At 26.7% G+C, this 13,943-nt stretch overlaps 1 protein-coding gene across 5 annotated transcripts in view; it reads right to left on the reverse strand.

Annotated features, from left to right (window-relative positions):
• Positions 1-2,306: 2,306 nt before the first annotated feature.
• LOC107454836 (uncharacterized) overlaps positions 2,307-13,943 on the reverse strand; it is a 41,926-nt gene continuing 30,289 nt past the window's right edge. For all 5 annotated transcript variants that reach the window (XM_043050343.3, XM_043050342.3, XM_087156019.1 and 2 more), the window contains 2 exons: positions 7,930-8,092; positions 2,307-5,550 (listed from right to left, as the gene is read on the reverse strand). In XM_043050343.3, the coding sequence (XP_042906277.2) occupies positions 5,432-5,550; positions 7,930-8,092 (282 nt within the window). In that variant the 3' untranslated portion in view covers positions 2,307-5,431. The remainder of the gene's footprint in view (positions 5,551-7,929; positions 8,093-13,943) is intronic.

Consider the following 13,943-nt stretch of genomic DNA (forward strand, 5'->3'; position numbering starts at 1 on the left):
ACTGGTTTCAGATTATTTTACTCTCTTCTTATTCTCCACTTTCAATCTCTCTTTTGATATGTGACTACCAATAAACAGGACAAAAAAAAACAACCCTGAATAACTCTTGATCTAATAAGGGAATTTTAATGTACTAAGACTCAATCTTAATACTTTGAGGAGGTAACCTCAAATACGCCATTTAATTAGTGCAGACAATAATTTAAGTTATGAAACAATGCACAAAAATGTACTAGGAATGAACATACATAAACATACTAATGAATAAACATACCCTTTTTTACGATGGATTTGGATTCCTGGCCCTCAAACATGAGTGGTAGCTGTAATCTACAAAATATGGTCTCATATGAGCAGGCAAAAGTCTGGACCAAATAATGTTAGTTCTGCTTTTTGCGTATTTTGCCATATCACAAGAACTTTTTGCACGCAATTACAAAACTTGTTTATCAAAAGATAATTTCAGACAAAAAATTATTTTTAATTATTTATTTTATTTAATAATAGTCGAAGATATTTAAAACTGTAATGCATACAAATTTTAACATATATTTTAAGAATGTACTTCTACATGGTAAAATACTAAATTTGAATGGAATTGATCATATAGTTCCCAAGAAATTGAATTTTAAAAAAGTGACATTTTCAAAATTCAATTTTTCATGAACTATTCAACTGATTTCACTCAAACTTTGCAATTTACTATATAAGATTACATTCTTTAAAATTGTATACAATAAAATTTTTTTTTTTACTATTTTGAAATAAAATAATTATAATATACTTTTTGCATGGAATTCTTTGATAAATGAATTTTATAATTGCATGCAAACATTTTTCAATTGGCTTAAAAGGTTGTGGAGATACAACGTAATATGCAAAAAGTTAAATTATTATTAAGGGGTTCAAACATTCTACAACTCTCCTGACCAAACTATTGGAACCGTATTTTCCACATTGCAATTATTCCATAGATTTTGAGGGACAGAAATCTGTAGAAAATAAGGTATACTTATTCAGAGAAAGTATGTCTATGTGCCTGAATTCATAACTTAAAATATTGTCTGCACTGACTAATTAACATCTTTAAAGTTACCTCCTTAAAACTTAGATTGAGCCCTAGTACATTTAGATCAGTTATACAAGGTGCTCCCCTTTTGGCACACAGTACAGCTTTTCACATTTTTGGCAGGAATTCTTAAAATATATTTATTAAAGGCAATCATTACAGAACATTCTACACATAACAATTTAAACATTGTTTAAACTATAAAATACAAACAATTTGATCACAAAACTATTTCACTGGTCATGCACAATAATTGCAGCATGTTTTTAGTTCTGCACTTTAAAATGTTTAAATCACTGAAATAAATCAGTTCAACATGCATTTATGTCTTGTTTTAAAGAATATAAAATATATTTACAAAAAAATACTAACTTAAAAAATATTTATTTGAATTATAGAGAATGAATTATTTGGAGAAAAACATAGAATATGTTTCATGGAAAAAATGCAAAATGTTGAATTATTCTGTAAAATTTAAGACTAATAACTACACATTTCCCTTTTAAAAAAATGCACAAAAAACATCTATATATAGATAAAAAAAACTAGTACATTTCAAAAATATTGAACCTTTCATTAGAAATGTAAAAGATCTCACATCTTGTTTTTAAATGTAATACCAAGTTAAAGGTTTTTAAGCTTAGTTGGAAGCATGGAATGAAGTAATTATGATAATCAAATTATTTCTGAAGAAATTCACTGCTTATAAATGCAATAATATAACCGAATTATAAATATGAAGCAGTTAAAAAATAAATATTTTTAAGCATTATTTTATATTCATGTATTGAGTAGTGTGGGCTAATTATGAGTGAAATTGCGTAGTTACACACTCTGAATGAACATATTTAAAAATAGATCTGAATGCTTTAGAATAATTTGAAAGAGTAGCAGTGGGTGTAAGACTAAATAAATTGATATCAATCATGAATTTCAATAGATATGAATCGGTAAAATTCAAATTTTTGTAAATACACTTTTAATTAGAATTATTAACTAAATTTCTGAACTCTCTTTGTTATTAAATTGTAACATATTTTCTAAATATACCCTGTCCTATTTTTTTTTAATTACTGCTTTTAAAAAGAATGCTTTAGTATTTTAGTTGAACTCAATAACATGCTTCTGACAGCATTTAACATTATCATAACTGCAACTTTGCATACAAAAATCCAATAATTAGATCAAAAGGTAAAATACATTAAGTTTTTAAAATCATATAATTTTATTAAATAAGAAATGAAAACAATATTTTTAGATTTAAATTCATATAAACACTTGTTATTTTTTAAAGGATTTTTGCTAAGTCCTATGAACTTCTAACTTAACCCCTTGTAATATTTCAGTAAATGTTATACAATATCCAAAATTTTTATTTTTTGCCTCAGTTGAAAAATAATTATGAAGATATTGATAAAGAGGTTTTATTATGGCTAATTAAGCATAAGGGACTGAAAAGAATTGATTTTGCGATTTTTTTAAAATCATTTAACGAATGCTTAATAGACACTTTAATTCAGATCTCTTACGTCTTGATGCATTAACCTTTAAGAAAAATGTAAAAAAAGCTTTTAAAAAAATACCATAAAATAAATTATCAAACAGAGTATAAATAATTCAGAGATTCTATAACTGGCATGCTATAAATAGCATGTATTGTAGATGACTTGTCTCATTAATATTGAGAAATGAAAAAAAAAACTGTTTTAAAAGGATAAGAAACATATTTGATTATTTTACAATACTTTAAAACGTTACTCTAGTTGGAAAGGAAAAAAGGTAAACCACCAAATTTATACACAAACACATAGCTAAAAGGCTAAGAATCAAGTAAATTTCATAAAATGATAAATATTTATGCAAATTTACTTTAAATAAAGGGAATTTCAGGGATTTTTTTTAATATTTTAGTATATAGTGGGATATAAAATATTGAGCGAATATCTAAAAGTTTTAATTTCCAGCAATATTTTCCCTTTACAAGAAACATTAAATGAAAATTTCTGGAATAAAATCTTTTTAAAATGTTCATTGTTTTCTCAAATTCACAGTTTGGAATAGTAAAAGGTATAAAATTCATCTAAAGACAGTTACAAGCTTTAAAAAAAGTAGTACAAGTTATAAACAGTATTACAAATTTTAAACAGTATTACCACTTAAAAAAATGACGTGATAGCAAAAACTAAATATTTTTGCATTTATCAAAGTATAGTAAATTATATAACACAATAAATTACATAATAATATAACAAAGAATTTTTTTTTAATTTAAATTTACTTATGTCATTATTTAGTACCATTATTATTACAGGACGTGCAGTCAGATTTTTCAATAAAAAATATGCACCTTTTAAGTACTTTTTAAGTTATCAAACAATATTTTTAATCAATTTCCAAACGAAAAAATGTAATTAGGCTCTGTGCAATAATAAATTTTTCCCCATTGTTCCTTATTTATAAACGTAAAATCAATAAAATTCAAAAACATTTTCATAAACTTCACATTATCATGATAAAATAACTAGTTTATGATAAATATTGCAGAGAAACTTGTAAAAATCACAAAATATTTTATAATTTAGAATGACAATCGACACAGCAAAGAAAAAATATCTTTAAAGAAAATTAAGCACTTTTTACAAACTCCTAATAAGAAAAGCACCTTTAAGGACTTTTAAAAAATGTAAATAAAAAATAAGCACCTTCAAGCACTTTTTAAAAATGCTACACACCCTGTACTAGCTTAAATTCTCTATCTATAACCCAAGTACAAAAAAATTGTAAGGGATGTTTTAATAAATCAAGCAAAATATTGAAAATCAAGAGCATTCCTAATAAATCAAGAGATTAATTAGATGTTCCAGCAGTTACATAGATGGCAGCTATGTAAGTCTATAACAAGCATCATACATGAAATACTTGAAATGCAAAAATTACACTTATCACATAATAGATATTTATTGATGAGCAAAGTAAAACAGTGAAAATTGAAATCAATAAAAACACATTCTTAAAAGAGGATTATTTCAACAACACAAGAAATGAAGTTTTAAAAATATTAAAACAAGATGCTTAACTTTTGCATTTATATAGCATATCTTTCAACAATTTTGAAATATTAGACATACAAATAAGTACACATCATTATTTCATACATCAAATCAGAATCTTAAAGCATAAAAGTGTTGAGAAATGTTTATTATGTAGTTCAAATGGGAACAATTAATGATTTAAAAGTTAAACTTCTGTGGCTCAATACATTATTTTATAATTATTTGTGATAAATATATCGAGAATACTTTGTTCATTGAAAAGACAAGAAGAATCAAAATATTTTACAAAAATACGTGTATATATATTGACACGTGAATATAGCAAATTGCGTTCCAAGATATTTGAGCTCACAGTATAGTTTCACAAAAAAAAAAAATTTTTTTATCAAAAATTTTTTTTTTAAAACATAAGTGTTTAAAGATGTTAACTTAGGTAGAAATTATTAAAATTTGAATTTATACCGCTACAGAAAAAAAAATTTGCGATCAGACCAAATAATTAACAAAAATTTATTACTTTTGTAGTTTTAAAGTTGTTTTTTTTAAAAAACTAACAATAAAAAAACTTAATTTTTAAAAAGAATGGTCTCAACTTACTTTGAATAGTAAAATTTTTTTTCTTCAAATTTACGAGCAACATCATAACATTCAGCACACGCGAAATACTCAAAATGAAAAAAACTACACACATCGTTAATTGATATTTATTTATGTGCGAAGTAAAACAGTAATAATTTAAAACAATAAAAATAAAAACACATTCTTAAAAGAGTATTATTTTAGCAACACTGGAAATGAAGTTCAAGTATGATAATATAAAACATGATGCTTAACTTTTACATATACATACCACATTTTTTAAAATCATGAAATATTAGACATGCAAATACGAACACATCAATGTTTCAAACACCAAACCAGAATCTCGAAACATAAAACTGTTGAGAAGTTTACAATTCAAATGAAAATAATAATTTAAAAATTTACTCTCTATGGCTATGCACATTAGTTTGTACTTATGATACATAACATAGAGAACAATTTGTTCAACGAAAAAATAAGCAAAATTAAAATACTTTTTTAAAAATCAATGAAGATATACAATGACAAGTATATACTGCAATTTGCGTTCACAAATGATTGAGTTCATAGAATAGTTTCACTTTTGTAATCAAATAAGTTGTTTCAAAACAAAAAAATATTTAAAGATGTTAATTTAAGTAGAAGTAATGAAAATTTCAATTTATCTGTAATGGTGATCAAGTAGAAAATGTCAACAAAAATTATTATACCTTCAAAAGTTCACAGTTTATCGTAACATTGCTAACAGAAATCGGTTGATTGCACGAGTTGATCGTAAATCATAGTACTGATTGTGGTTATATTTGGACTTGAACTCCATCTCTGCAGCTCCTCTAGAAACTTTCTCTGCAAGATAAAAATATTTTAATGTAAAAACAGAAACCAACAATGAAAGCAACACAATGAAAAAATACTGTTATTACGAGAACACGGGTTGTTAAAAACTATTTCATGAATTAAACTAAAACAATAATTTTAAATAAATTTGATATAGTTTAGAAAAACCTAAATAAATATTTTTTCTATTTATAAATTTAAAACTCAGTTTGCTACTTATGAAGTTTAGTTATAAAGTTCAGTTATTAAATTACTCTCATTACTTCAAAATTCATTATTCATTACATTTCTATGCATATTACTAATAAAATATGGTACATAAATAGTATGCATGAACAAAAGGGACTAATTTAAAATACAAATGAATAGTATATATCAATCGCAAAAATGCTTTAACTTTATGTAATGTATAAATAAAGTTAAAACAATAATTAGTTTTATGAGATATTATTTGGTTTTTTATTTGGTTTTATTTATTCTCCACTGAAATCTTAATTTACTTAAAGTCCATTTTACCACATAAAATGTGCTTTAAGTAAATTAATATTAACTTAAAGCCTACGCTACTTAAAAGATAAGTTACTTAAAGCCCATTTTTTCATATTGGTATTCAAAACAATCTCTTCCGTTTACCATATTAAGCAATGAATTAAAATTTAAATGCACTAATTGTTATCATTTTTAAAAGTAAACAGCATTTTTAATCAAAATTGGAACTAGTTTTAGAATTGGCTTTCTTTTTTACATTATTCTTATGCAACTGCTATAGTAGCCAAAAGGTCAAGGGGAAGACGGTAATACACGTTCTTACAGTATGATTTTTAGTTATAAAAAAATAATTAACTTTTATTTATACCTTTTGAGTAATGATAGAAATTCATTTTATTCTTTGCATTTTATTCTGCAATGATATACTACTTTTAAAAGTAAAATTAACAGTAAGGAATTTAAAAATAACATTTAGAAAGTTTGGATATAATAAATTTTTAGTGAGTCAGCACTTGAATGACTACTTCATTAAATTTGAGTTTGCTTGAGGATATCTGAATAATAATCCCTGTTAATTATTACAAATTATTAAGTTCCTAAAAATGATTTAAGTTCAATTTAGTGTATAAACCAGTAAACATATTAATTGCACAGCCCAATTTATAGAAATTCCGTGTGCAACAAAGAAATTTTTTAAAAAAAACTGTTGGTATAAAATTAAACAACTCATTCCAAAACTTCAACTAGGTGAGTAAGTAGGCTAGATACGTAGCTGTAAAATGGTAATATATGTGGGTGGTCATTACAGATGTCATTTACAAACCATTAAATAGATTCAACTTGCTACTGACCATGTGACAGTAGGTATGACAGTAGGTTCTGATCAAAAGTTTTGAAATCAAATTTTTGAACAGTTCTTCACTTTCATTGATACATTAATTTTATAAACTCACATTTCCAATAATGGAAAAAAGTTCTTTCTGTAGATGCATAAAACAAAATCTTATGCCAGTTTGTTGCTGGAAAAAAGAAATGCTATCATTCAACTTTTTGATGTTTTTTTTATAAAAAAAATTTCAAAAAAGCTCTTAATACAAAAACAATTAAAAATATTATAAACAATTTTTCAGCACAATAGCTTTCATTTTTAATAATTTTGGTTGATGGAGTAGTTAACTTCTAATGCATAGAATGAAAATTGCACCCAAGCAAATGTTATGCTCCATTTATTAGATTTAAAGATAAAAAAATCAGTTTTGCATGTTTTTAAGGTAAGTTTTATTAATAAACTCAGACCATTTAAATATTGTATATAATTCCAATCAGTTTTAAGAACAATTCTGAGTTACATTAATGTATATTAATCCTTTATAAGGCTGGGGTAAGTATACTTATCACCAAGTTCATTAAATTTCAACTGCTGTTGGGAAGCTATTTTCTCAACTATGACTTGTGCAGTCATCTGCTGATAACTTCAGAATATACAGAAAATAAATAAATAAAATGAAGGTCAAATATGAGTAACAGTAAAGGTTAGAGTGTAGTTAAGAAGACAGACCAACACTGAAAGCTATTTTCTCTTGTGTGTTATGCGTTCATTCATGTAATCATTTCTCAGAGAGTTTATTTACAGTTATGAGCACGGAATTTATATCCCAAAAGTTTAAGTTTGATGGCCAAGTTTGATGGCCAATTCTTTACAGTACTTCAAATTTTGAAAATTCTATGTGTCCCATCAACAAAAAAAGTCTTAAAAATCAAATTAATGTTAGGTAAAAGAATACAATTTATTTTTCTAAATTAATGTCAATAACATTAAATATTTTAGCATGACATTACTAAAAAAAATGACAAAAAGGAATAAATAATACTAAAATAATAAAGATTCATTAATAAAACCTTCATATTCTTTCTCAGCTTTCTTTGTAGCAGCCACCTCTAAATTGCGTATTTCTTCTCTAAGTTTGGCATTATAATCATCGTATTCTTTAGAATCAGGGTCAAAATCATTACTGCTTCTACGAGCAACCGCTTCTTTAAATTTCTTTACTAATGCACACAACTATAAAAAATAAATATTTGTTAGTAAAATAAGATAAAATATAAATATCTAGAATGTATTCAGACGAGTTACAAATACTAATAGAGTTTATTTTTCTATTTTAAAAAGAGATAAATTTTATTTAATAGTATTAGTTTTAACATAATCCCATATTGCTTTTATTCAGTTAGAAATGCATGGTTCTTAGCAATGACTTTCTGCAAACTGCTCTTTTTTTTAAATTTATAGAATAAATATAAATAGGTGCAGAAAAAAGGCAAGCCTTAATATTTTTGTCACAAATTTTTGAAGTTAAGGCAATATTTTTCAAAGATTGAAGTCTAGAGAAATTCTACTTTCCCATTTTGATTAAAGTTAACTTTCAAATTTCACAAAATATTATTCGGAAAAATTTCAAAGTGAGTACAAACATCTAAAAAAAAAAATTCCTTATTTTCGGACTTATTTTATCAAATTTTCCAGATTTTTATAATAGGTGAAAAAAAATTTATTGTTAGTTTTTCAGTTATAACTTGTTCTTATGCATAGAACATATTACAAAACACTAATGCTTGTTATTAGAAATGTATTAATGTTAAAAAAAATTATTAAAAGACTATTTATTTAGAGAAAGTCTTGAGCTTTAATGTACTGTGCTTAAAATAAAAACAGCCACGAATAACTTGTGATCTAATGATCGAATCTTCACGTTCTAAGACTCATTCCTAATGGCTCAAAGGGGTGACCTCAAATATGCGAATTAATTAGTGCAGACAAAATTTTATCAATCTGGAAAATATGGTTCCCATAGTTTGGTCAGGAGAGGGGTCCAAAGTTTGGATCCCTTAACAGGGTTCCTACACTATTTTGAGAAAACAATATCCCGACTTTTGCAGGTTTTTCCTGATCTTTTACAATAAAATTCCTGACCTGCCATTTCCCACTCCAACAAAACTTTTAACATTGCAGTTTCAATTAGTCATAACATGCTACTTAGTCATAAGTATCATATATTGAATAGGATAAACACTTATATATGAGAGTGGAATTGTGTAACAGCACTTTATATCCCAATTTATATTTTAAGAAAACTTGTGACACATATTTTTAATTATCATGATTAGATTAAACTTTTAGTGTGTTTTTGTAGTTAGATACGAAAATTATTTAAATAAAAGGATTAAGAAAATCTGTTGGATTATAGAAATATTATTTTATTTAATGTTAAATGGAACTAAATGCATGAGTGTCATCAGGATATAGAGGGTTAATCAAATCTGTGAGATATGTATCAGTATCCTCAAATAATATTTACTCTTAAAACATACTAGAACACTTGTTATATTAAGTTATTAATTTTCAAAAATCACCAATTCACTTCAAATGGACGTTTCTTTTAAACGATAATATTGAAATATAAAGGGGAAAAAAGTCAAGAAAAGTTTATTATGTACAAATAAAAATTCAGATAGAAAAATTATGCAACTTGTGGGAAAAATAAAATCAAAAATATCTTCTTTTTTTCAGTATTTTTAAATTTATTTCTGTAATACTGTAAGCCTCCGGGGAAACTTAGGGGCTTCTATGTTATATAATATTTCTCAACATATTTTGTTGTTTGACAATTTCTGAATCAAGAACATCCAGTTCTGTTGCAGCAGTTTTCGTTAATTTAGATTTTCTTAATTTCAAATCATCTATCTTTTCTTTTATTCGTTTTCTAGAAATTTCAGATTTTTTATTCCCTTTGTTTTTCTTTTTTTGGGCTTCTAATGCATGTCTCCATCTTGTTCTAAATCCTTTTACAGCATCTAGCATTTTTTCATTAATGTCTATGTCTTTTATTCCACTTAGAAATGAAACATAATCATACACACGCCTTTGTGAAATAATAGAGTCTTCAATGAGGTTTTCAACCAATAAGCTTTTATTGATTGAAAACCCCCTTCGACTGTTGCGTTACCATGAGAGAGGATAAGAACAATTTTTATAACCTCCCACAAATTTTCAAATTTTTTTTCTCCCTGCAAATATTTCGGAAAAAATTATCTAATCTCTGTTGCTGTGGATTAAACTGCAAGAAACTCTTGGTCTCTTTTTTTTTTTTTTTTTTTTGGCAGTATCACAGAACAGTAAAAATTCCTTTTTTGCTTTTTCTGCTGTTGTTTCAGCTACCCAGTTATTAACATGTAGAATTTCCAGACAGGTATCCATCCTTTGTTGAGCAATGGATGGATGTTGAATGATCAACTCTGGAACTAAACTTGAAATGCCACCTGTCATACCATACAACAATGGACTTTTTTCGAGTATTTTTTCGACCATCTTCAAAAGGAATTTTCAATATTCTAACTTGAAATATCCCTTTTCTTTCTCACTGATTTTTATCATGTTCAAATATTTACTTGCTGCAAAACCTATATTCACATTATTAACACTTAATAGATTGTCATTGCTTCTTAAGTCAATACTTGCTATTTTTTTTTTTTTTTTTTTTTTTTTTTGCAGTTGTAGCATTGTCTATAACCGACTTTTTTACACAATGCCGCAAAAGATTTTGTGTTAGTTCCAATATACTTGAATATAAGTATGGACTGAGAGGTTTGGAGGTTTGAAAATTTAAAAGAAAAGGTTGAAATTCTTCAGAAATTAGCTTAAAGAATGCTAACTTTGGTAGCATTATCGGATCCTTAACACAGTCTTCGACATTTTTTACATTCCGGCTGGCTGAGAATTTTTTTTCTCTTCTATGTACCTTTTAATGTTGTCGAAAATTAATATGGCCCACTCCACACAAGATTTTCCAGCCACCTGATTTGTTAGAACTTTTTTGGAAAAATGTTGCTACCAGATTTTTATCAGATTACAGAATTTTTCCTTGAAACTTTATTTTTGCCTGTCAGTCTTTGAATGAACTGTAGTTTTTTTTTTCCTAACTTTATGAATATGTAAGAAAAATCCTGACTTTTTCCTGACTTTATAAATATGTTAGAAAAATCCTGATTTTTTAGCTCAATTTTAGAATATCCTGACTTTTGCAGGTTTTCCTGACCGTGTAGGAACCCTGCTTAATATTAATTTTACTTGCATACACTTATAAAAATTCTACACAAAAAAATTTTAGTACATATTTATATTTAGTATATATATATATATTTTTTTTAATAATTGTAGAAAAAATTTTGAATTGTGTGTTGAAGTGGAATATTTAAAATTTGATTCTTCAGGAATTATTTCAAATAAATGAATTTTATAGTTGTGTGCGAAATTTTTTTAATTCACTAAAAAAGTTCTGGAGATATGGTAAAATACGCAAGAAGTTAAACTAACAAGCTTCCAAGCTTTGAACCGCTCTCCTGACCAAACTATGAGAACCATATTTCCTAGATGCTACACCCCACATTTTAGGGTCAGGAATCCAAATTCATCAAAAAAAGGTATTATTATTCAGAGAAAGTATGTTCTTGTATCTGATTTCGTAACTTAAAATGTCTGCACTAATTAATTAGCGTATTTGAGATCCACCCCTTTGAACTATTGAGAATGAGTCTCAGAGCGTGAAGATCTGATCATTAGATCGAAAGTTATTAAGGGTGAGCCATTTTTTTATGCTCCGTACATTAAAATTAAACTAATTTTTCCTGAGTATTTGGTTATTTATGACCAAAATAGTGTGAATGAATTTTGTATTTTAACATAGTATTAGGGAATGTAGTAAATAAATATTTAAAATTAATGCAAATTTAAAAATAATATGCAGTTAATATCAACACTGGCTACATTTTACAGCAGCCCCTCAATTATGGTTGCAAATTTATGGCAAACAACCAAAAAAAAAAGAAATTAACAGATTTGCAAAAAAAATTTACACAATTGCAAATACAGTAGAGAATCAATTATCCGGGATGCTCGAGACCATCGCTATCCCGGATGTCTGAATTTCCCAGTTTTCTGGATCGACCAAAAAGTTTCGTTAATCAATGTTTTATTGAACCCGAATTAGAAGGAAAAAGTGATATGCATAAAGTAAGAGAAAAAAAAAGGTACTCCTAACTTTAAAAAGAAAAAAGAAATGGTAGAAAAATAACATTAAAAAGAATAAAAAAATTTGCAAGTTTAGACAAGAAAAACAAGTTTAAAAAATAAAAAATTCTCGTATTTATTTTTTAAAAATAATTACAATTCCTAAGTTAACTAATATAAACAAAACCAATGGTTAAATAACGCAATATATTTCATACCTAATTATACGGGGAAAACTTATTAATCTAAATAAAAACACTTGAAAACTATCGAACCGAAACGATAGTTAAAAAGGCACTAGCATAAATATTAAAATCCGGAACAAGGCAAGATCAACGGAATTTTTAAAAAAAAAACTAATGATAAAATTTATGAATAAAAAGAATTAATTTATTGAGAGCGAAATTTATCGTGAAAAGAAAAAAATATCAACGTAGTGGAATCAGGAAAACAAAACTTCAATCTGCTTCATAAAATAATCCTATGTTTAAATTAATAAACAATTCTCCTTTTTTTTTTTGTTGATAAAAACACGATATTTAATTACAGCAGATGCGATTCCACATCAATAAAAACTTGCAAATGATACCGCACTTCCAAAGAATTAAAATTTATTCAGAAGAAAAAGATTTTATTTTTATTAATCGATGTCAAATAGATATATATTTTTCTCTTTCATCTTCTGTTCACTGATATGCATGCAATGCATTTTCCCCACCCCCTCGTAAATCAAACAGAAAACGAAATCAGCATGCCACACCCTTGAGCTTGATTGACAGCTTAAAGGAGAAAATAAAACATTCCTCCCTTCCTTGCCTACAAGGTCACGGAGGAAATGACGTTTCTCTGGGTAAACAGGGGAAAAAATTCTCCCCTTCCTTACATTTTCCTCTACTCAGCTTCAATGATGAGTTCAATTTCCGCTTTTTTTTCATAATCATTCTAGTTTAAAATGGCAGGAAAACTGATCAAAATTTTTCCCGGTTTTCTGGTTTCCCGGTTATCTGGATACCGGATAAATGGTTCTCTACTGTACAAAGAGATATAAAATATATGCACTAAGATGTTTTGTAAAGTTAACTTTGTAACTTTTTAGGAGTGCACAACCTGCAGCCCGCCAACCCTCGAAATGCGGCCTGCGGCAAAATGAGAAACAAAAAATTACAATTTTTTAGAAAAAGAAAAAAATTCGGAAATTTTCGCATTTAAGCTTTTGACGCACCCAATTTCAATCAATGTAGTTTTGCGATAGTTTTTTTTTAAGGTTAATGCTACGGATTCACGAATAGTTTTGAAAATCCTAATATTTTTAATACGTCATTATTACGATACACGAATTTCGAATTTTAGTTATCACTTTTGGCGCTCTTTGTGTGTACCGATTTCATCGTGAATCCAATGACTTTTCGGTAGTTATTGCTACCCCCATTTCACGTAGTTTCTGAAATTGCAATCTTTGAATGTTATGAAATGCTTTATTTGCGCAAACTTCATAGCAAATGTTATTGACTTTTGATCCTTTTAGCGGCAGTTATTGCTACGCAGTTACGCGTTGCTTTTAAATTTTAGAACGATATGCGAGTCAAGAATAGCTAATTTAGATAACTGTTTTTAGACGTGGTTTATTTCTGCCCATTTTATCGCAAATTAAATTATTCTTCATTCATTACTTTGACAATTATTGCTACACATTTCTACTAAGTCCCGATATTTTTAATACGCTATTGTGACACTTTAATTTTGAATCCATAATTTAAATACATCACTTTTTGATGAGCTTTATTTACGCCGATTTCATTGTAATATATAAAGGGATTTTTATAGTTTTTTGGTAGTTATTTCTACACTG

The sequence above is a fragment of the Parasteatoda tepidariorum genome, chromosome 12 (assembly GCF_982258835.1).
Source record: "Parasteatoda tepidariorum strain Cologne lab strain chromosome 12, Ptep-v5.0, whole genome shotgun sequence".
In the NCBI taxonomy this organism is placed as follows: Eukaryota; Metazoa; Arthropoda; class Arachnida; order Araneae; family Theridiidae; genus Parasteatoda; species Parasteatoda tepidariorum.